Source organism: Periplaneta americana, chromosome 10 (assembly GCF_040183065.1).
Source record: "Periplaneta americana isolate PAMFEO1 chromosome 10, P.americana_PAMFEO1_priV1, whole genome shotgun sequence".
In the NCBI taxonomy this organism is placed as follows: Eukaryota; Metazoa; Arthropoda; class Insecta; order Blattodea; family Blattidae; genus Periplaneta; species Periplaneta americana.
In genome coordinates this window covers 46,129,998-46,155,984 of record NC_091126.1, presented here as the reverse complement: position 1 = coordinate 46,155,984, position 25,987 = coordinate 46,129,998, and the positions used below count along the sequence as shown (strand labels likewise).

At 34.9% G+C, this 25,987-nt stretch overlaps 1 protein-coding gene across 7 annotated transcripts in view; it reads left to right on the top strand.

Moving 5' to 3' along the window:
* The window catches only part of Wnk (Wnk kinase), a 280,436-nt gene that overhangs the window by 40,851 nt on the left and 213,598 nt on the right, over positions 1 to 25,987 (top strand). For all 7 annotated transcript variants that reach the window (XM_069837316.1, XM_069837319.1, XM_069837318.1 and 4 more), the window contains 2 exons: positions 20,149 to 20,746; positions 23,742 to 24,097. In XM_069837316.1, coding sequence (XP_069693417.1) covers positions 20,729 to 20,746; positions 23,742 to 24,097 — 374 coding nt within the window. In that variant the 5' untranslated portion in view covers positions 20,149 to 20,728. The remainder of the gene's footprint in view (positions 1 to 20,148; positions 20,747 to 23,741; positions 24,098 to 25,987) is intronic.

Sequence of the window (25,987 nt, the reverse complement as noted above, 5' to 3'; positions counted from 1 at the left end):
AAACATAAATCGCAATTTTAGACACACCTGTTACTTTAAGTGTTCTCTCCAAAATATGACTAAGAGAAATAGATTGCATTCCATTCTTTTCATTGTGATATTGACTCTAGAAATGCACATGAACACGACACACGAATTTCTTTGTATCAGAGTATGTAATGTCCTTTACCACCTATTAAACAGAGAGTAATTACTGAGCACACCAACACCAGCACACCAATCACGATACCTATCAATAATCTTGAATGAAAAGTCACTGTAAATTATGTGTTTAAAAACTGAAATAGGTTACAAGCTGGCCTAATACTAAGAGAGGATAACAAAGACGTTAACATGTTGTAGGAAATCCTGTCAAACAGCTATGCAGCAGTAACACACTCCCAACCCCCTTGTTATTGATTGGCAAGATTCATCCTTAACGTTTAAACTCAATGGCAGGAAGTTTTCTTCTGTATAGAAACAGTATAATTGTGTCTGTCACAAAGTTGCTATTGTAGATTCAAAGTTGAGATGGTGAGACATAGATAATGTTTTACTCTCTAGTGGTAAATTGTAACAGTTTTGGTGCAGGTGTTACGAAATCACAGTATCCACAAGTTTAAATCTCAAGTCGTCATTAATTGATAAATGAGTTCTATTCAGTCAATACTTAACATAACATACAATAAAACATGTTATAACAACATTTAAACAGATTTAAAAACAAACGTTTTCGCCAATTTTGATTGGCATCTTCAGGTCGTGTAGGTCGAATAGAACATGTTATAATAAGTGAACACTTGGTATATAAAGTTAAAAACAGAAGTTGAAACTATAATATAACTTAAAAACAGAGAATAGAACTTAGCATAAAGCCACCACGATGTATGTAGAAGTACTATGTTGAAAGAGGCGTGTGTGACCCAAGGGAACGGCAAAACTCTTCCGTCATTGCGGGTACAGTTTTCAAGACAGATTTGACGATGCTACAAACAGGTCGGTCATGTGGCCGATTATGGAAAGCAGGAAAAATCCTGTAAATTATAAGGATAGAATGAAAGAGTATTTAGAAGCATTTAAGTATTATTTAAATCTTCTAAAACAATACTTACAGAAAGTTGGAAAAGCATCTTGAATCCATGAGGGCGGCGACACGACTGAGCTTTACATTAAGTGGTAGCGTATGACGAAAACTGTATATCTGACAAGACTAGTGGATAGGTATACAGTTTTCGTCATACGCTACCACTTAATGTAAAGCTCAGTCGTGTTGCCGCCCTCATGGATTCAAGACGCTTTTCCAACTTTTTGTAAGTATTGTTTTAGAAGATTTAAATAATACTTAAATGCTTCTAAATACTCTTTCATTCTATCCTTACAATTTACAGGATTTTTCCTGCTTTCAATAATCGGCCACACGACTGACCTGTTTGTAGCATTGTCAAATCTGTCTTGAAAACTGTACCCGCAATGATGGAAGAGTTTTGCCATTCCCTTGGGTCACACACGCCTCTTTCAACATAGGGCTTCTACATACATCGTGGTGGCTTTATGCTAAGTTCTATTCTCTGTTTTTAAGTTACATTATAGTTTTAACTTCTGTTTTTAACTTTATATACCAAGTGTTCACTTATTATAACATGTTCTATTCGACCTACACGACCTGAAGATGCCAATCAAAATTGGCGAAAATGTTTGTTTTTAAATCTGTTTAAATGTTGTTATAACATGTTTTATTGTATTTTATGTTAAGTATTGACTGAATAGAACTCATTTATCAATTAACCTTGAACTTAACGGAACCAATATGCCTTTAAAATTAAGTCTTCATATTTACTAAATGGAAAATTAAGTAATACATTTTTCAATATTTCGGAAAATTAATATTGAAATTATCTTGCCCAAATTTTAGGAACCTTTAGTTAAAGGGAAGTTCAAATTTGACTTATTCCCACCTAAACTTTAAAACAAATTAAAATTAGTATTGCATAAAATAATGGTGTGAAAAATCTATTTGAATTAATGTAGATAGTGCCCTTTGTGCATTCACCCTCTGAATTCGCAAATGTTTCCTTTAAAGTAATGAAGTCTAAAAAATTCAGTAAACATTTTATAATTTATAGTCATGGACCATCTATTTCTTTACTTGTTACGATTCCACTCTCCCCCCCCCCCATACACATACATTTTACTTTCTCATACGAAATGTAAGTAAACATTTTTGTGATGCAAATTATCATTTTCGAAATTTTCAGTGTCCTTGACACGAAAAATTGGTTTTGGACATGCTGTCTCTAAGTGATTTCTCCTACATTATTATATGAGTTCTGTTCATATTACAGTATCTGTGAATGCGGATGAAATATAATAATGTTAAGTAAAAAATTACAGAAAGCAGTGTAATTTCCATGGAAACCAAATCTGTTTTTTTTTGGATCAGGGGTTCTGAACCTTTTGAAGATTGTGAGCACCAACCACATGTAATAGTAAGTGAGCGAGTGCCATGAAATCGAATAGGTTTACTAGACCTATATGAACACATAAATAAAGTAAATAAAAATGTATGGATAATATCAGAATAATGATATCCTTGAAATTGAATGTTGCTCAGAATTTCAGTGATATCCAAGGAGAAGTCACTTCCAGCTACACGTAACAGTCCTGTAGATGTGAACTAGTTAATCGTGCTCTTGCTTTGTTCTTGAGGTATTTCATAAGTGAGAAAGTTTTTTCGCATAGGTAGGTTGTTCCGAATATGGCCAGACATTTAAGAGAAACACTCTGCAATATTAGGAGTCCTGTATCTTCTGCTCTCCAAAAGCTGTGAATTTCTCCTTTTAAATATTTCAGAGCTAAGGACTGGAGATCTATCAGTTGAAACTTCGCACGAGGAGCCATATTATTCTCCTGAATAATATTGATTTTTCTGACTTAGTCCATACTGAATTAAAAGAGTTGCACACTGTGATATACAGGAAGGCCTAACAGGTCTCTAAGATATTATAATGGATGGATAAAAACACTGTTTGTTCTAGCTCATACAACAAAGTTTGAATTGAAAAATGGACCTCAGGATTGTTCGTGCACACGAGCAATTTTTTAATCGCATAATAAGAGCACCAAATGTCATTGAAAGAGCACCATGGTGCTCGCGAGGACCAGGTTGAGAACGCCTGACTTAGACCATAGAAAAGTTTGTTAGAGTTATGAAAATTTATCTGAATAGCAGTATTACGGAATTTATAAACAGGAATATCATTTTCGTACTGGTAATTAAAAATATACCGGTAAGTTACTAGAAATGATTACAATATGTGAACAGTTATTTTATGTGAATGTATACAAAGTTAATAGTGTGTACTTAAATCGTACAATTCATACATGGAATCAAACATCTTTATTTTTTTAGACTATAAAGAATTTGTGTGCAGCCCTGAATATGTGTTTTAAGTAGGTTGCAAAATAAATGAGCTCATTTTTGTGTGTATGTATATATATATATATATATATATATATATATATATATATATATATATATATATATATATATATATATCACTTAAATAAACTGTGAGCAGTAATATTAGTCGCAACATGATAAATGAATTGAATTGCTGACCATTCCTAAAATATGTGAGAAAGTATGTGTAATATTCATGACACTCGTATAGTACCGGTAAATAATAATTACAGTAATAATAATAATAATAATAATAATAATAACAACAACAATAATTTATTTATTTATCGATATTTATGTGCTGGACATCAGCCATTGGCCAATAAAAGTCCAGCACAGTGATACAATTAATACATTAAAATGAACAACTATGGTACAAATTAAATAATTGAGATAACAACAAAATGAAGAACATAGATTAGAATGATTAATTTACAAGAATTAATGCTATAAAATTTTAGGGAAGGGAGTTGATTCTTATAAAAGTATTACCAATTTGTGTATAAGGATTATGCAAATAATATTAGCAAAGACATTGCCATATTCTAATACTTCTATACATTGAATAGATCGAAATCGCCTACATGTAAGTTAGCATTTTTAATACATCTGGAGATCAGTGAGGAAGATTTAGAATTTCTAATATAGAAGAGTTTGTGATGTCTCATGTCCTTCATAGGAATATGAAGGCTGACACTGTTTGAGAAAGACTGACAATGTCACCTTTAAGGACCTTACATAAGAATAAGTAATCGAGATCATGACGTCTAGCATACAAGCTTCGACATTTAAAGTGCTCGCATTTTTTATCATAGTTATACCCAGAGTTATTAGGCAGAAATCTGTACGAACATAATGAAATAAATTTCCTTTGAATATTTTCCAGTTTTGTCGAATCAGTACTAGTAATAGAGTTCCAAACTACAGCTGCATATTCGAGTTTCGATCTCACTAATGTATAGTATAGTATTAAAAGAGAGGTTTTGGAAAAGAATAAGTAATTGACCGAATTATTCCTAGCATTCTTATTGCATTGTTATAAATATAATCAAAGTGGTTGTGAAAATATAATTAGTCAATTAATACACCGAGGTCTCTAATACAATCTTTTCTGTTAATTAATACATTTTTTAGATGATAGTTATATTTTAGTGTAGAGATTATCCTTGAAAATAATATTACGTAAGTTTTGGATTCATTAATCATCATCCCGTTATCAACTGACCAATTGGTAATTGAATTAATGTCATCCTGAAGAAATTGACAGTCAGCAACACTGTTGATTTTTCGAAAAATTTTAAGATAGTCAGAACTTATTCTTTTGCAAATATCGTCGATGAAGATTAAAAATAGAAGAGGTCCTGAAGTTGAGCCCGGGACACACCACAAATAATATTAAATGGATCAGAGAGAGTATTCGAAATTCGTACACTTGATTGTCTATCGTGTAAATAAATTTCAAACCAGCTTACATAGCTTACTGATAGTCCTATATTATCTAATTTAGACAATAGAATAGAATGTGGAACTACATCAAATGCCTTACTGAAATCAAAATATATTGCATCTGTTTGGTCCTGGGATTCAACAACTGGTACAATCTGATTCAAATAAGGGACTAAGTTAGTTGTAGTAGATTTGGGTTTAGTAAATCCGTGTTATGCAGAATTTAATTTGTTTTTTACAAAAAAAGAAATATGTTTATGAATTATAGTTTCAAAAATTTTTGAGAAATTATTTAAAATAGAGATAGGTCTGTAGTTACCAACTACATTCCTTTTTATTATAAATATATTAATTTGTCCTACAGAATTTATCTGTAATATTGACACAATATTTTAAGAGAAAAATTCGCTCCAGCGCCGGGGATCGAACCCGGGTCCTTGGTTCTACATACCAAGCGCTCTGACTACTGAGCTACGCTGAATTCAATCCACAGCCCCGGATCGAACCTTCCTCCTTTGATGTTTCCCTTTGTGGCCTGACTCCAAGTTAGGCATATATATGTTGACCTGTCTCCAATGTCAACTGCCATTATACTAGGAGCGCACTCAGCTGAGTGACTTGTTAGCCAGGAATCCGCAGTTATTATAATATCTGCCTATGATACAGTGCTCTGGCCCACACATCTTCTACAATTTCTCTTTGGAAGCCTGGGTCACCAAAATAGCATAAACAATTTTCATCTTTTGTAAATTGCTAAGTGCACTATCTTTAGTTTCATTCGATTCCCCTAAAAAATTCTCTGCCATCCATTCTTCATTTTCCTCCTTAAATTGATATGAGAAGCTCATTTCCAAAAGGTACCAACTTCAAAAAATTCGAAAATGAGATAACAGGTGATATCACTTTTTCAAACCATACTCTATAAAATGGTGAAAGCAAACGTTGCAGAAACGTTCCATATCCATGTTAAATTATATCTTAAAATCTTGCTTTCATTGCAAAAAGTACCAAATTCCTCCTGCTTTCTCTGCCAAAAGATACCACATCCATTCAGCCAATTGCCTGCTTCAAATGATGCATGATAGGGGTTGGTGTAAGACGCAACTATGTTACTTCCTTAGGAGCGTGAAGATTTATTTCATGAGACTGGGAAATTTCACTGTTGATTTTCATTGAGTAAATTGACAGAATATAAAAGTTTCTGTAACATCATGGAAAAAGAAATACTGCGAGACTTAAAGGATAACTGTGTATTGCATCTTTTTATACAGGGACATCTGGTTGTGAACTTAAGCAATTTTTAAAATGAGGAAAGAAGTTTGAAAATAATTTAGACCTATGTAAACAAATTCCATGTCAAAATGATATTCATGAAGCTAAGAAAAAGCATGTAATCCACCTTATAAGAGAAATGAAATATGGATTACATCAGTGGATTTACTGTAGTGAAGTTCTAAAAGAAGATCAATTGAAAGGAACAATGACATAATGATAATGAAACAGTTGATGAGGATGTTACAACAGATATATGAATGTAATTTGTGAATATTTTAGATCCTAAATATAATTTAGTTAATAATGTTTTTCTACATTATAATTCATAACCTAAATTGTTATTTTCACTCAGACAAGTTCTAAATACATCACTTTCATACCAAAAAGTACCACCTCCATTTTTAAATATGCAATAAAACCTGAAGAGCACAATCAATAACTGAAATACTTAGTAGAAACAACCCAATTAATGATATTAACATGTTGATCCAATTTAAATTCAGGTCTGAAAGAATTTAGTCTCAAACTAATTTTTTCGTTTCCTGTAAAATTATAGCTTTTGGAGTTGGAACCGTTTGGAAACTAGCTTCTCATGTAGCGATCTATAGTCACAACTGAAGGAAACCTGCCTTGTTTTGTATAATTACCTACATAGTAATACTAACATATTATCTGTCATTTCTTCATTTTTAAAATTTACTCTTCAGATATGAGTTATCTACTGAGGTCACTTAAAAATTATGGCGTAACTACTCTGCAAAAAGTGAATACTCAACCCGTTACATAGGTATACGAAATTCTAAGTAACTACTCCAACGAGAGTAAGTATTCTTTTTTTTTTTTTTTTTTTTTTGAGAATCTGCTCTTGTCAGAGAAAAAAGTAATTTCTTATTGTTGTTAAAATATCGAGTACATACTCAAGAATTTCGAGTAAAAAGTAGTTACACAATTTTATTCATATCTCACTATTTCGATTTCCTAATCATAATATATGTTTTCTAGTTTTACATAAAAATATTATAATATACATTTTCTGCATTCCATTAACCGAACAATGACAATTAATTTTATACGTATATTAAGAATCTGTTAAACGAGATTGATTTTGTATATGTTGTATAAATTCTTCTAATGTGTAGAGTGCAATTTACTTCTGGAAATGGATGCCTATTTTGCATTAGTTATCCATTGTTGTGTATAGTGCCTTTCACCCTATCATGTTTGTTCTTTCACTTGCTTGTCGTACAGAGTATAGATAAAGTACTATTATGCTACAAAAAGTCGATTTAGAGATTAGAAGTACGTATAAGGTTTCAGCGCACCTGATACTGAAAAACGTTCTTGCCGTGAAGTTTGTCCGTCTGTGTACAGTCTTTTCTTTTAAACTATTAGTTGGACTATTTTACATTCAATATAAGTACGAATACTACTGATTTGAGGCTGAGTTCTGATGTGGGTTCGAATTCCTCTTAGGCTGATTTCTTTTTAAATATTTTCCGAGGTTAAACCAAACTGTAAGGCGAATGTCATGTAATCCCGGGTGCAATCCTCATCTCACCTCAGTCAAATAATATATCGCTACCAGCATTTGTATCAATGCTAGATAACTTCACAGTTGACAGAATGCCCTTAAATAACTAGTTAAAAAATATAACTTCAAGAGTTACCCAAATGGCCTACAAAGTGAATATACTTACTGAGTGACAGCTCTGAAACCGTGTTGTATGAGGAAATATGGAGTGGGGGGACGTCACTCAGCACTGGCAGCTAGGGAGTGTGTGTATGGGTGTTCCCTACATAGTACACACATTATTTATGGCGATTCTAAGTCTTTACATAGTTTCGGAAGCCTATAGAACAGTAACCATGACAGATACAGCGGAAATGCTTATATCAATGGATAGAGTATCTCTCCAAGTTTCGTACATACCTTACAGGTATATGTCCACCATTGGTGACGCGGCAGACATCAACCCCATAGTCAAACTCCTGCCACACGTCCCAGCATCTGACAGTAAATACTAGGGACTGCATTCGTGATTTTCTCTCACGGCTGTGCTAAATCACGTGGCAAAGGAGAACGAACACATCTTTGACATAACTCCATAAGAAAAAATCATATGGGGTTAGTCAGGTGACCTTGGAGGCCACGAAAAAGAAAGAGTTATATCGAGAAGAACGTTCAATTCAACGACATGGAATTTCAGTATTGAGGTATGACGGACGGAATGATGAAAATGAAGTGGAGCCCCATCTTACTGATAATGAAGTCCTAGCATCTGCCCGTAATTATGACATTAACAACTGTTGAAGCATGTCCAGGTACACTGGACCGGCAACAGTTTGCTCCACAAAGAAAAATGGGGATAGGCCTAAACTTTTGAACAAGAAACAGCACAAAACTCACTTTAGTGGAATTATGGACGTCTTCCAACACAACACCAGAATTTTCCGTGCCCCAAATGCATATATTGCAACGGTTCACATAGGCAACCAGTCTCTTTAAACTTGTTATTCCATGCACGAATTGTTTTGACTGTAGATGGTTCTTTGTAGTATTTATAGTATATCGTACAAAATAGTCGTCATACCGTTACAACCAACTCACATTCAGCAAATTATAACAAGCAGAAGCTTTGTTTTCACCAGAGACGCTATATTTTCGTTAAGACTGCCCTCCAGCGGCTAAATCTACAAGTACACCATGGCGCCTGTTATGAATGCAAACTTGGAAAGATACTCTCTTCCCGGTCTGGGCGTAAATAGTAGGGATGGGCAAAAATAACCGGTTATTTTCATAGGGTTAACCGGTTAATTACCGGTTAATTACCGGTTATTTTTGCTTGCCGGTTTAACCTGATAACCGGTTATTTTCCTCAATAACCGAACTACCGGTTATTTTTTAAAATAAACACTGAATCAAATATATTTCAACCGTACCTCAAATTTAACATCCGTCGAACATATTTTCTTTTTTATTATTTTGTACTCTATGTAATATACTCTGTATAAAAATTGTCCCGTAGGCCATTCTTAGACAGGATGGGGGTTACTGTCTTACTTCATCTAACCTACGCCTATCTTAATTGCCGACTTTCTAGTATTAGCTTATAATATAATAACTGCGGGTATTGGAGCATTTGAAACGGCGAGAAATTTTGACCAGTATTTTATTGGTTATACTCGTAGGAGAATAGATTGCCTGTCGGAATGTGTCTTAATCAAGATTATTATTGTAACAATTATGGAATTTGTGTTATTTTTTTATTTATTTTTCCTACGACACCTTACCAATGTGAGTGAAATAATTGAAGCGTCGGCTGGAACAACGTTATAAGTTACATTTGGTAAAATTTACAGGAGCTGCAAAAATGTGTACACGTACAACGTTGTTCTTGTAGGGTAGCAAACTTTTGAGTGGACAAATTTCACGTAGGCCTACTGCATTGATGGACAGTTGCAAGCCAAAGAGTATAGCAAGGTAACATAACATACAACATTATTACACGGAAAAAACACCGAATGAATATTTTGTAACTTACAACGTTGTTCCAGCCGACGCTTCAATTAACTAAATGCAATTTCATAGCCTATTATTATTATTATTATTATTATTATTATTATTATTATTCTATTTTAAGGACGTCATTGATGATCTTCAGCACTTAATGACGTTCTTTCAACTGTATTCTGGTTGGTTTACAGTTGATTGCTAATTGTTATTTGATTTATATTGTAAATAACCGCTCATTTTGTTTTCAAGACTAATTTGCTGACTTTGAATTGTTAACAAAATAATAACCGGAAAATAATCGGTTAACCGGTTATTTTTGATCGGTTAATTTGTTTCAGGTTAAATTAATTTTAAAATAACCGGTTAACCGATAACTGGTTACTTTCGAATAACCTCCCATCCGTAGTAAATAGCTCAATTGAGGACTGCAGACTACCCCTAATTCCTCATTCCACATTCCCCCGGCAGAGACTGTTATGTATCGGGAACAATACGAGTAGACCTGAAGGCAATCATTGCTATGTGGCGGATTGTATAAAAAATACAAGGCATGCACCATAGCTTTCGACTCTCGCTGGTCGCCTAAAATCCACCACTGACGCACAGTGCTTTACTATGTGTTCGTTTCTAAAGCGGTGAAGCGGAAAGGACATGGACCGGGTTATCTTCTTTCCTTTTTCCTTCCCCTTTATGCTCTATCCACTGATATAAGCGTTTCCGCTATGTGTGGCATGGTTACTGCTCTGTCGACCTTAAAAATCAGCTGAAGACTTTAGAATCGTCCTGTATAGCTCTTGAGTCGTCATTACTCGCTTATCGCTTCGATGCCGCATTCCTGCCGCGGTGTATATTTTTAGCCTAGTATAATACGCTACAGTCTTACGTCATCACCCCCTTATCGGTTCCACGTCGCATTCCTGCCTCGGTTTCAGAGCTGACGCTAAGACAGTAGCTCTAACATTTTTTATGCATGAAATTGTTCTGTTGGAAGCTGGGATGTGAATTTACCTACCAGTAAGTTAATCGGATGATATTATGCGCTGCCTGAGCATTGATATTTAAATTTTGTTTAGAAGCTGATTGCAAAGTACAGTGACTTCCGAATATGAATAATCACTTTTATATGTGTTATATGCACATGTAAATGTTCGTCTTTCTATTTTATATTTTGTTAAAAATTGTGTATACGGTATGTATTTAAAATAATGAAATCAGTCATCCTTCATTTGACCCATTTCCGACTTATCTTCATCTTCTGTAGCGTCATTATTGTGGTGTTTCATTCCTGTATCTTCACAAACAGGTCAAGTAATACTGTGATTGAAAGCGTATGTTATTTTCAACAAGAACGCCTCTGTTAAATTCTCTTTTTTCAATTAAATTTCAGACATTTGATGAATCTTTTGATATATAATGGAACTAACCTGGAAATAAATGTATCTTTTAACTTTACTAACAGTCTCCTTATGGTCGGCATAGAACCATCTTGCACAAATATATTGTGATTAGTATGTGAAGTAATGGTTTCGTAGGAAACTTCAAGTTCCTTAGGGACATAATTCTTAATGTTCCTTCCTATATTCAGTATACTTCAAATTCAGTTGATACTCCTTTTGCTTGCTATTGTAGTGTCGCGTTTAGTAGCGAGTTGGACTCCATAGTCCTGATTATGATGTAGGCCTAATCGCGATAAGCGAGATGTATTCACAACATTCTACTATAGTTGGTATTAGCGTACAAAAAACATTTCCTCTTTATCTGCAGCACAAGTAATTTAGAATTCCGATAAGGAGAACTATGGATGTAGTGACAAGTCTTTATTTATGATTATAAGCTCATTGCCAAGTGTTGTGTACTGCACACTTCCTTACGACGTTATTGAACTTTAAGCAGTGTAAAATACAAATGTAGGCATAGACTATCGAGGTTGAATATTGTGTAAATTAGCAATTAAATGCCATTTTTAAATTATATATATTTTTTATCGGCCTGGCTGGCTCAGTTGGTATAGCGCTGGCCTTCTATGCCCGAGGTTGCGGGTTCAATACCGGGCAGGTCGATAGCATTTAAGTGTGCTTAAATGTGACAGGCTCATGTGAGTAGATTTACTGGCATGTAAAGTAACTCCTACGGGACAAAAATTCCGGCACACCGGCGACGCTGATATAACCTCGGCAGTTGCGAGCGTCGTTAAATAAAACATAACATTTAAACATTTAGCCTATATATTTAGTTTTCTGCTCAAGGCCAGATCTTTCAATGCAAACCTAGCAATCTCAAATCTTAACTACTTTCTGCCTTCCTCTTAGCCTCCGCATATGATCCATGTATCTTAATGTTGTCTATCATCTGATATCCGTCGTACAAAATTTTGTCGAATATCCTTTTGAGAAAATTAACTCCATATGTAGATGAAATTATTGGGGATCATCAGTGTGGTTTCAGGCGTAATAGATCGACTATTGATCATATTTTTTTTTGTATTCGACAGATATTGGAGAAAAAATGGGAGTATAAGGGTACAGTACATCAGTTATTCATAGATCACAAAAAGGCGTATGACTCGGTTAAGAGAGAAGTTTTATATAATATTCTTATTGAATTTGGTATTCCCAAGAAACTAGTTCGATTAATTACAATGTGTCTTAGTGAAACTTACAGCAGAGTCCGTATAGGCCAGTTTCTGATGCTTTTCCAATTCACTGTGGGCTAAAGCAGGGAGATGCACTATCACCTTTACTTTTTAACTTCGCTCTGGAATATGCTATTAGGAAAGTTCAGGATAACACAGAGGGTTTGGAATTGAATGGGTTACATCAGCTTCTTGTCTATGCGGATGACGTGAATACTGTATGTTGGGAGAAAATCCACAAACGATTAGGGAAAAAGTGGAAATTCTAGTTGAAGCAAGTAAAGCGATAGGTTTGGAAGTAAATCCCGAAAAGACTAAGTATATGATTATGTCTCGTGATCAGAATATTGTACGAAATAGAACTATAGAAGTTAGAGATTTATACTTCGAAGAGGTGGAAAAATTCAAATATCTTGGAGCAACAGTAACAAATATAAATGACACTCGGGAGGAAATTAAACGCAGAATAAATATGGGAAATGCGTGTTATTATTCGGTTGAGAAGCTTTTGTCATCTAGTCTTCTGTCAAAAAATCTAAAAGTTAGAATTTATAAAACAGTTATATTACCGGTTATTCTGTATGGCTGTGAAACTTGAACTCTCACTTTGAGAGAGGAACAGAGATTGAAGGTTTTTGAGAATAAGGTTCTTACGAAAATATTTGGGGCTAAAAGGGATGAAGTTACAGGAGAATGGAGAAAGTTACACAACGCAGAGCTGCACGCATTGTATCCTTCACCTGACATAATTACGAACATTAAATCCAGACGTTTGAGATGGGCAGGGCATGTTGCACGTATGGGCGAATCCAGAAATGCATATAGAGTGTTAGTTGGGAGGCCAGAGGGGAAAAGACCTTTGGGGAGGCCGAGACGTAGATGGGAAGATAATATTAAAATGGATTTGAGGGAGGTGGGATATGATGATAGAGACTGGATTAATCTTGCTCAGGATAGGGACCAATGGCGGGCTTATGTGAGGGCGGCAATGAACCTCCGGGTTCCTTAAAAGCCAGTAAGTAAGTAATCATCTGATATCTTCTTCTGCCTCGAACTTTTCTTCCGTTCACTATTCCTTCCAGTGCGTGCATCCTTTAGTAGGCAGTTTCTTCTTGGTGACACAGCCAATTCCTTTTTCTCTTCCTGATCAGTTTCAGCATTATTCTTTCTTTGCCCACTCTTTCCAAAACAGCTTCGTTTCTTATGCTGTATGTCCATTTCACACACCATCCTTATTCATATCCACATTTCAAATGCTTATAGTTGCTTCTCTTCATTTCGTCGTAATATCCATACAATACTACACTCTTCACAAAGCACTTCACTAATCTCTTCTTTAGTTCTTTTTCCAGAGGTTCGCAGAAGATACTCATTTTTCTATTAAAAGCTTTTTTGCCATTGCTATCATCCTCTTGACTCCCTGACAACAGCTCATATTACTGCTTATAGCTCACCCAAGTATATTTATATACAACAGTCCAACTTGTACAGTATATAAATGTTATTAGGCTCACATAAAACATAAAACAATGTGCTTTTCTCTCCAGGACAGAGTTATTACTAGCACTAGCACTTTCATTCCACTACCACCACCGCCACCATCACTACCACTTCAATCATCTCCACTTACTCGAATTATTTCGTCCATAGTAGACTCATACTGTTACAGAGACAGGTGGCAAGTTTGGAGTTACTCGACCCCTCAACCATTTCTCGAAGCTAGTGGAGTTCATTTCTTGGTGGTAGTCACCAGTAGTTAAGCCACCTTTGTAAATAAGAATACCACTTTCAAGAAATTTAGTTTCGAAATCTGTATCTACTGTTATAAGCCTTTTGGACTTGTTTCCTTCTAACATCTTTTCTGCCGCCATTTTTGGAAAGTCAAATCGGTGTTTACAAAGACTCATAGAGATAATTTGTCTTTGTTCTGCTCTAAAGCGTTTAACTTTTGCGATATTCCTTACAACGCCAGTCTGTAATGTTCGGTCGTTCTCGAATGAGTCTTCGATCCTGTAATATCTTCCACAGAAACCTCATGCTTTTTAGCATAATTAAAAAAAAAACTTTACAACATTTTGCTATTTCTCTTTCCTCTAAACGCAAACTGTGACATTGCACAGAGGCAGAGATTTAATAAAAGATCTGTACAGACTACGAAGCGATAATGTTTTTGAACGGATGAAGTATTCGCAGAAGAATTTTAGCCGAGTATGATATCCGGCTGATAGTCTTGAACTCGTTACATTTTTTGGAATTATTTGTCTTCGGTATTGGAAGCAACACTATCTCCGTAAAATTTTCAGGCCAGTCGCCTTTCTCATATATTTCGTTGCATAGTGATTATAGTTGATAAAAGTACCATTTGCTCATTCTTATTTTTTTCTTATGCTTTAAAGTTTATTTGCATACATTGTGCTTACATACATAGCCGCCAGCGTACCTCAGGCAGTGGCGCTTTTTTCCTGCTGCCCCAGAGCTGTCGTCGAGGGTGGATTCGATTTCTCGCTTGGGCTCATAACCTACCTGAATTCTTTACGAGAATTTTCCAGACTGTAAGGATATTGTTAGGTAATCATAAGGCGAATTCCCAGCCTCATCTTGCTAAATAGTATACCATCTCTCTGGTTGCCAATTCCATTGACGCAAAATGACCGAGTATCGTCGTTAATAACCAACACAAACATATCTCTTACTGCATTTGACTGCTGGATAAATATTCATCTAAATATTTCCATAAATATTGAGTGATTTAAATAGGTTATTTGACGATGCTATATTGAATTTACTATTAGGTTATCTAGCATCAATAAAATTGATGATGATGAGATAAGCTTCATCTGTGGCTCAGTGCTAGATCACTGGTCTTCTCTTCAGGCGGTTTGGGTTTGATCCCCGGCCAGGTCATAGTGGAATTTATAATGAAGAAGAAAACGTTGCAGAGGATTCTTTGGGAAACTCACATCTCTTTTTTCATTCCACCAACACTCTCCATCTCCCCCTCATTAATTTCATCTATGATCTGCAATAGTTAGTGCGGTCAAGTCTTGGGGATAGCAGGAGGTTTCTGATGTTGATATAAAATTTGAGGGCTTCGGGCTCCAGGCCCTGGGACTTACCAGGTATTTGTCTAGGAATGGGACCTGGCTCTGTTAGAGCTGAGGCTAGATGACCTGTGAGCTTCGGATTCACGAAAGTCACCCAGTCCAATTCTCGAGCTTGGACACACATTGCATATATAGAGCGCACAATGGGCGAATATAAGTGTAGTCCACACCTGTGGAGTAACGGTCAGCGCGTCTGGCCGCGAAACCAGGTGGCCCGGGTTCGAATTCCGGTCAGGGCAAGTTACCTGGTTGAGTTTTTTTCCGGGGGTTTCCCTCAACCTAACACGAGCAAATGCTGGGTAATTTTCGGTGCTGGCCCCCGGACACATTTCACCGGCATTATCACCTTCATTTCATTCAGACGCTAAATAACCTAGATGTTGATACAGCGTCGTAAAATAACCCAATAAAAAATATAAGTGTAAGTGCATCGATGCAACCTGAAACCACTCTAGAAAAGCCAAGCCAAAGACGAGATGACATTTGGCGAGATTATCTTTCATACTTGAGTGGGGGGGGGGGGGAGAAACTGCGTAAAATCACAGGTAATGAGCCCAAGCGTAATTCGAACCCGCGTCTGACCGCAGTCCTGGAGTAGGAGAGCGGCTTTGGCTATTATTGATGTTCAATTTCACCCACCATTACTCCGTCTTTTATCATGCCCTGATTTATGCTTTCGTCATTTACTAACACACTAGACTTTAATATCTACTTCATAAACAGTGTTACAACATTAAAATCCCTGACGATTTTATATATTGATTCAGACTACCATTTGTTTCGGAAACTAGTGCATTAAAATTTTCGAGACAAAAATATTTATAAGTAAACCACATGTGAACTTTCACTTGAGCTTGAGTTCATCAATCAACTCTAACAGGAGTAGGGTCAGTGGCGTATCACTTTAAAATTTCAAATGGGAGTCGGAGTCAAATAGGGTATCTTTTGAAAGTGAAAGTTCACATGTGTCTTAGTCATAAATACTTTTGTCTCGAAAATTTTAATGCACTAGTTTCCGAAATAAATTACTTACGGGTGATCTGAATCATCGTGTGTGTGTGTGTGTGTGTGTGTGTGCGCGGTTTTTTTGCAACATCAGATACATCACTAAAACATTTTTTTTTCAGTGTGAAGGAGGAAAAACCTTTGCAAGAAACCAAGGATTTGCAACCAGTACTATTCTTTAGAAAAACTCTTCTCGGGCAGAGCTAGCCGTCGAAAGCTTGGAAGCTAATCTCCAACTCACCTGGCTGAGAACCCGAGAAGAGTTTTTCTACATCAAACGCCGGGAAAGCCTCAAGTCATACAGTAGTTTACTATTCTTTCATCATACAATTCCATGTGATGTATCTGGCTTTGGAGCATAACAGTGCTAAGCAGTTGTAGAATCATATGAAGTTATGAAATATGACATTAACTCATTTTCGAAAAAAAAAAAGTGATGTATGTGATTTTGCAACTACACGCCTCATATATATGTATACATATACACATACACAAAGTCGGAGGGGAATACGTGCAAATATTTTTGAGGTAGTCGTGGATAGTATACTGAACCACATTACGTAACAAATTTCTCAATTTTCTAAGTTACTTTTTTAGACATGAAAAAATACCATGTTCTTTGGTTAGTTAATACTTCCAGGCGATTTTTATTTTCGAACGTTTCACTAGTTACGCGGAGGCCCAAGCTGTGGGGGTTGTCTACTGTCCAAGTTTACCATGAAGGTCTTTGTGATATAACAGGTTATCAAATAACTTATGGTGTACCGGTATTAAAACACAATCACCTTTTTACATTCTTTATTTATTTTGTACTGTAATATGTTCGAATTTCGAACACAGCCCACATTTTTATTCTTACAAGTATTGTAGACTGCAATGAAACAAAATAATTTAAAGTAATATTATCTAAATTATCAAGCTAAAAAAGCCTTTATAAACGACATGGCATCCACTTATAAACTAACACGAAATAATTAAAATAAATTCACATTTCAAAATTGTAATTGAAATGAAAGGAACATACGAAATCCAATAACCTCGCAATTGTTAATGAAGATTAATTACATTAAATGAATATCGGTTAATTCAGCATAAGTCAATCCTTCCATCAAGTCAAGTGAGGTTTCTACAAGCTAATCACCCTTAACTGTTTGTGCTGGAGTATAATAGCGGAAGACGTGCGTATAGTCTAAACTGACAGCGTTTCATAGTACTGCAATTCATAAAACGTTCTATCGTAAAATACGAGACACATTTATGGAAAAACTATAAGGGCAAGGGAAAAAATAAAAAGGGCGTTAATTGACTTGCATTTTTCTTAAATGTTAAATATTATGTTTTATTTAACGACGCTCGCAACTGCCGAGGTTATATCAGCGTCGCCGGTGTGCCAGATTTTTCTTAAATATCAAAATATTTGCACGTATACCCCTCCCATCCTGTATATTTTTACTTTACAACTTTAGAAGCCTATAGAAATGTATTCACATACTTTACAGAAATGGTTAAGGTGTCATTTTAAAGGACAATACATTAAGTTTCTACCAATCAGTTATTTTGTTCGATGTGACTACCGTTTGTGATATGGCAGACATCCAATCTATAGTCAATTTCTTGCCACACAAGAGACAGTAGATCAGGAGTCACTTCTACAACTGTGGCATTAATTCGATTTGTCAGCTCAGCGAGATAGGCAGGTAAAGGAGAAACAAACACTCGATCTTTGACGAATCCTCACAGGAAAAAATCGAGGGGGCTCAGATCTGATGAGCGAGGTGGTCATGCAGGATTGAAACAAGGTATAACATTTACTGTTCGAACATAAAATCAGACATGTTTTCCTGATGAGAGGATTTTTTTCTCATATTTTGTCTAGAAGCAAGCTTTGTTGAAAAATTCCTGACATGTCGTGGGAAAATTTGTGATGACAACTAACATGGATTGAACTGTTTTTACACATAATCTTGAGCGTTATGAAGTCCACATTATGTTCATAGCTGACAAAACCAATAATTGCTTCCATTTTCGTCGAGGAACACGTGAACTTTGGTTCATACCACTTCTTTACTAGAGCAAATGTACCGTCTACGAACTTAAAACCTGATGGTTTTATGGTATCGAACACAAAAGTATCTTCTTGTGGTGCAATTAACATTTCATTTTTGTCTGGAATAACACTTTTTAAGTAAGTGGACAATTTAGAGAAACTACTGTGTGAGCACAGCACTTTTATATCATTTTGTTGCATGTGTTAGGTGACACTTTCAACAACGTATTACCTATAACACACGTTTTTTTTACCTTTCTGATCTGTCATTTTTTACATTACTTACACAAAACTCGTCTTTTAGCGTGTCTAATAGCTACCATTATCTATCTACACAATACGTATTGCCGTTACAAAGAATTCCGTTTCCGAATTTAAAACTCCTTTCTTAAATCGAAAGCAAGAATGAAGCAATGCAGTATATGTACGTATTAAAAGCGTAGAAAAACTACGAGCACGATTTTCTCACTCTGTAGTGGAAAAATATATTAACTATTAACAGTTTCGATTATTAACAATTTCGACTTGTCATAAATCCTTCATAATTCACGTTTGAAAACGGAAATAAGTTGGGAAGTTTATTAAAAATCGGGGACACATCTTAGCCAGGACAAAGTACGAATTCAAGGACTGTCCCTGGGAAACGGGGACGTCTGGTAACCTTAGACTAAAAGTGCTTGAATGAATTGCAGCAATTAACTTAAAATTCACCATTTTAGGAAATATAGAAACAAATTATAGAAATGTCAAGTCAATTGTTTCGCATATAGAGTAAGAAGTGGCATGTTGTTAATGTCTGTCAAAACGCGAAGTTATAACTTCATACCACACTGGCCATCACTATCCTTCACAGCTGTATTCCCTATTCAGTTAAAGAAGTGTTGAAAACCCTTTTGAAATCGTACCTACTCAGTGAGTAGTAGGAAAAATGAGATATGATTGGTTTGTCTTCCAAATTGTGTAGATAATAAGTGAAATTGGGATGAGACCGTGGCTTTGAAATAGTAATAAGAAAAGAACATGGAAAAACATAATCTTGGAAGTGTGCAAGAGGAGTATCGTAGTTATTTTGGTTACTACGTGAATTATATAATGAGGAAATGTGTGAAATTTATATTGACTTTAATTTGTTTTAATGCATGCTCATTGTATCAAAACAAATGTCAACTATAGCAGTCGAATAATGTATTGTTACCTGCAGAAATTAAAAAAAAAAAAAAGTGGATTTTACTTAGAAAAAATCTGAGAAATGTTGTTCTAAGGAATTTCCTTCTTCACTTTGAATTATATGTTATAAGTCGAGGTTTCCTACCACCATTCCCAAGCAAATTTACCGTAACTTAACTCATTTCTATAAACATTTATTTGAGGCCTACTTAAAAAAAATTCACAATTTACAACTCTTTATCTTTCCATCTGTGTGTTTTTTTTTCCCCCATACACCAACCCACCAGTTTGGAAATACTTTTTTTATTTGTAGTTTCTTAAATGGACACTTCTCCTACTATTTTGTGTGTCACCTACGTAAGTTAGAATTGCAAGGTATTGTGTAGATGTTTCTCACTAATGAATTAGGTACGGTATTTATTTCATAAGACTTTTGCGAAAATGTTTGTATGAAATGATTGATATCTTATGTTTGATTCATCTGTTATCATATCTTAATATATATGTATTTTTTTCCAGGAATGTTATCTTCAAGGATGTCATCCATACGTGCTATTTCAATAGATAATAAATAGTAATCAATTATAAAACATTCAGACATAGTTACTTCCAACTGGAAGAACACTGTGAATCTTTCACCTATCTCCCATTTAATCGGAGGGGAGGAGGAGGCAGCAGCAAGGGAAGATGATCCAACATATCAATATATTTTTCACCTTTTTTCTACCAATCCATTATATTAGCGAACATATTAGTATAGTGAAACTTTAGAGATTCTATTTCAAAAGCTCATTTTTGATAGAATGCCATTTATGTGAATTTTCATCCTTAATTTATTATAAGCACTGAAAACTCATATTTCGTATGAAATTTTAATTGTTTTCTAAATATATTATATGCTTTTAGTTGAGGAAGCTTCATTAAGTTTATTGTCAGTTTATCCGAAAACCTTTATTGTTAATATATTATCAACATTACTCTCTATTATAACATTTTCGTAAGAATTATTGTGTCTGAAACTCGGGAAGGAGCTACAATGTTATAGTATCAACCACAGAGGAGCAAGAAGAGAAAGTGAGAGTGTGGGTCTTTATGTGCCATGAGCAATAGTCATAGGGTGAGTGTTCAAAGTGTATTTTTCTTTATCTTACTTGCTAATTAAGTGCCCTGATGTATTCTTTGAAGTTCAAATAATTGCTCTAAATCTACTCTGAATTATTTAACTTGGTATGATTATCAAATTTTAAGCCGAGGTTTCATGAGATTGAAATGGGGTAGGATACGAATGGATGTTTTTTACGTCAGCAGTGGAGATCTATATAGTAAATTAACGAATGTTTCTGAACATGTTCAAATTGTTAACTTATGTACAGGACTTAATATTGGAAGTATACATTTACAGATGCTATGTGATTATGTTGAGTGGATAAAGCATAATTTATAAACAGCTTTTAAGTAAACTACGATACAAAGTATATTATTTATCTTGATGAGGTAATAGTAAAGTGGAATTTAAGCAATATATTCATGGGGAAAGTTAAGGATATGTTGCAGCTTGTAAGTTTAGTGTCTGTTGAAGATTAATATGTAAAATAACTGTGTTTGTATTTATCATTTATTACAGAGTTAGGATTAAAATTTCTTATGAGCAAAAACAGTGAGACACTAATTTTGTCGGCCTTCAAACCTTCGAATTACCGAATTTCCTTAGGAGCATAATTTCTATAGTTATGAGTTAATTTATCTGTATTGATATGGCTAAATGCTTGTTGCTTTTATTTTAATAGAAATAAGTTAAATTCCCTACACACATACATACATGCGCATGCAAACACGGTCGCGCACACACACACACACACACACACGCATCATTATACAGGATGTTTCAGAATTCAACCGAGGAAATTTATTTCGTTATAGAGGGATTGTAGACAAGCAATTTGAAATAGGGAATCCAGAGTCTCCGACGAAAACAATTTACTACCTGAAATTACTGCACATAGTTTCATGAAAATGTGTTCCATATGAAAAATGTTGTCAATTTTCTCTAAATGCACCCTCCCTATAATAGGTAGTTTCCTTACCTTATACAAACTTAATCAAAGTTTGTATACAAAACAAATGTACTACCTTTAACTACTGTACAATGTTTCTTGAAAATCTGTTGCATAGGAGAAAAGTTATTAATTTTCTCTAAATGCAACCCCCCATAAATGGTAGTTTCCCTTATACAAACTTAATCAGAGTTTGTATACAAAACAAATATACTATCTGAAACTAATGCGCAAAGTTTCAAGAAAATCTGTTCCATAAGAGAAAAATTATTAATTTTCTCTAAATGCGCCCTCCCCCTCTAAATGCGTCCCTTATACAAATCTAATCAGCGTTTATATACAAAACAAATATACCACCTGTAACTATTGTATAACGTTTCATGAAAATATGTAACATACGAGAAAAGTTGTTAATTTTCTCTAAATGTAACCCCCTATAAAGGATAGTTTCCCTTACACAAACGTAATCTCCTATTACGGATAATTTCCCCTATACAAACATTATGAGAGTTTATATACAGAACAAATATACTACCTCTAACTGCTGTACAAAATTTCATGAAAATCTGTTATATAGAAGAGAAGTTATTAATTCTGTCCAACTAGATTTGTATTTCGGATCACTGTGCATTGGTTTAGTGCAGTTGACTTGTGATCAAGTTACTGTATCATATTGATTCCCTATGGAGCTCAATTAGGTATTTGTTAGAAACACGCTGGCTTTCACTTACAAAGGTAACGAGTTCATGATCTTTTTGTGTTATTATTTTCATGCATTTTTGTCCCATTTTAATGTATAAGTTGTATGAAATTTGTAACTTGTATAGAGTGATGGACATGCATTTCTCAAACTACATTCTTTCTTCACCCTTCTAAACAATTATTGCCATTATTACGTACATTGAAAAATAACTAGACTGGCTTTTTAATATTAAAGGTAAAAAGTAAAGGTATCCCCATAACATGCCATGAAGGCACTTGGGGGGGCATGGAGGTAGAGCCCCATGCTTGCCATGACCTCGGCACTAGAATGAGGTGGTGTGGTCGACGCCACGCTCTGACCGCCTTTTATGGCTTTTTAATATTACAATAAATATTTAAAATTACATAACTTCTGTTAAAAAAAAGTACCTGCTGAAGTTTGAACGTTCGACCTCATCCTCTGACAAACCATTTACAGTGTTTGTCGATTGTGCCCAAGAGACATAGACAATGAAACAACTTCTTGAAAGTGATAGCTGCTCACTCAAAATTACATAAACAAAACGAAAACAGTTATTATACTAATGCATTAAAAATTACTAGCATAAATAAATAAAAATATTATCTTGCTTGGATTGATCAGTAGGCTGTATCTTCATGGTAACCCTTACAAGGGGCAACTATACAACTCTAACTTTTTTTTATCTCTCTCTGTATTAGACACATTTCCAAATGTACCACTATGCCACATGCAGTTTCGATCACTGATGTACTAGCCCAAAAATTATTTCACGTCATTACATGCAAGTTTGAACCCGCAGACCTCTAGTTCTCTATGTCATAATACTTACTTAGGACTTAACTTATTTTACCAAGTTACTACCAAAACAGTAGGATATGAAGTTCTGCATCTCTTTTTCAGTGCCTACAGTAGTCGAAATTCTTGGGACAAATTTAAAATTCTACATAAAATGCGGGCTCTTAATATCGTACAAAATTCATAGTTTATATCAATTTTCAGTTTAACGGAACTTGCAGCATTGTATAGGAAATTATGCCATGTATTTCACCACTGATTGCAATAATCTCTCTCGATTTGAAGCAACATTTTACACCTACTGTCACACTAAGTCTAATGTCACACTCCACTTGAATTTATTTTGATTAAGTGGCAATTTATTTATTGTAATTAAGATAAATACTTGCAAAATAAAGGTCAGTGCTTTTCATAGAAGTATATAATAAGTTGTAATTCTTCTGTTTCTCTAAAATTGCATGTTTTCAATTGGTGAAATATTTTGAAGTTCATTTTTTATTTGTTGTAATATAGTATTAACTTAAGATTGTTATTTTTAGATTCGAAGTGGAAACAATAACATAAGTACAAATAATATAAGCACAGCTTCAACGAATCCAAATTGTCAGGTGGAAACTGACAATAATTTAGAAGTTTGTGGAGAAGTGTTGGGTAACTCGGTACAAGAAAGCAGCATTTGCAATACGGGGACCGCAGGCAGCCTGATAACTAGAAGTGATGCTGGTGGTGGCACCGCCACTCACAAACGAGGTCGTAACAGTCACACCACCTCCACAACATCCACAGGGCACGGGGGTCGTAGATCAACACATGAACCAACGCCTAGTCCGACCAGAAAAAGAAACCTGCTTGGCAATACAGTACGGAGCTTGTTTCAGTCAAGAAATAAAGACAGGTAGGGATTCTATTTAAATTTAGTAACAATAACCATCAGCATAAAACACTTAATAAGCAGTAGAATTTCCTGCTCATGTTGTCGACATGATGTAAGTCCAGAAGTCAAATGCTAAGCTAGAGCACACAGTCTCAAGTGGAAGTGGGAGTAAATCTCCTTTTTCTGCCAGAAATTGTACCTGAGTTTGCTGGATTTTTAGCTAGAAACACTAATACTAGAGTCAATTGTGTATAAATTTTGCTCTCTATTAATAAATACAGAATGATTCAAAAGTCCAGTGACATAGACAAGCTTCGTTGGTAGTGCAGATGGGAAGAGGGGAAAGTTATTAGACATATGTACTTCTAAGTCTAATGTGCTTGAATTTTCAACGTAGAATACACTGTTGAGACTTTAAACTATTACGACACACCCACCAGTCCAATGCTACCAAATTAGTGTTTTTTCTGCTAATTTTAATGGATTTTAAATATGTATTATTTAACAGAGCAGAGTTTAGTGGTTATTTAAATTCTCACAGTGCAAATAAACATTTATTTACATTGTTAGCATAAGAATTCAAGGGAATTTCATTTTTACTTGGTGGTTTTCCCTGAACTTTTATTGGCAACATTGCTAATTATCGTAATTGTGTAATTTATCCGATACACTACGTATCTAAAATCCGGTAGAACTAGTTTAAAAGCCACTAATTTTGCAGCATTGGAGCTGGCGAATGTGTCATACTATAGTCCCGTCGCTCTAATTTCCGGCAGCCAATTGTGTTGCAGGTCGGCTACATTTAAACGTGTGCGTCTTGTGATTCGCTTATGAAGACGTTATTCATTTCTTAAGGCTCGATAAATACTTAATATAATCGCCTGCCATTTTGGCTCTTTCCTTGGCATTCGCAGAAAGCACACGAAGACGTTATTTGCCGCTCAATTATTTGCTGAATTACAGTGCGTTTGATTTATTATCATAGGAGCTACGACATGATAATGTTTAACGGTGTGGCAAATAGATTCCTCATATGGTAGCTCGGGAACGAAAGAACAAAAATGGCGAACAATACTACCTACCTAGACTTTATAGAGCCTTCACTTCCTAAGACGTAAGCAAAGAGGCGGAGTCACGCTGGAAATAACAGTGTCGCGACTATAGTGTACAGCTGCAACTATGTATTCTACATTGAAAATTCAAGCACATTAGATTGGATTGAAAACTATGTATTTCCAACAACTTTCCCCTCTTTTCATTTTTTCGCTATCTGCAATATTAACGGAGTTTGTCTATGTCACCGGACTTTTGAATCACTCTGTATATCTGAAGAAACGTATTATTATAACGACAGTTTTGTAATGAGAGTTGTTGCATATATAGAGCTGAATAATAACGTGAATGTTTATCATTTAATTTGAAACAAAGGATAATGAGATGAAACTTCTAAAACTGATGAAGTTCAAAATACTCCTCTATTTCTAAAGTCCAAGAGATGTCTCATATATTACGAACGTTGTTGCACATAAGAAGATTGATTCCGAAAGAACTCCTGATGAGAAAATTATTAGGCCTATATAGGTGTCACAGACTGATTCTTGTCACTATTCTGAAAATTATGGTAACGAGACAAATTGCTTCCTTCTAGCTGGTGTTGAACTCATGTCCTACTAGTCTGCAGTTTGTCACTCTGTAGAGTTAATTCATTCTAACTCTTTATCTTCCGCCAATTGTACTTATAAAATTGTAACACAATGGAATTATTAAACATGATGTAGATATGTGTACACAATTTATATTGCTGTGTTTGTTTATTTAGTATTTTTAATCAGGTACTGATATTGGAATCATAAACTTTCTTTTCTTGCTGATGTTTTCTTCTTGATGTTTTCTTTCTTTTATATTCTTACA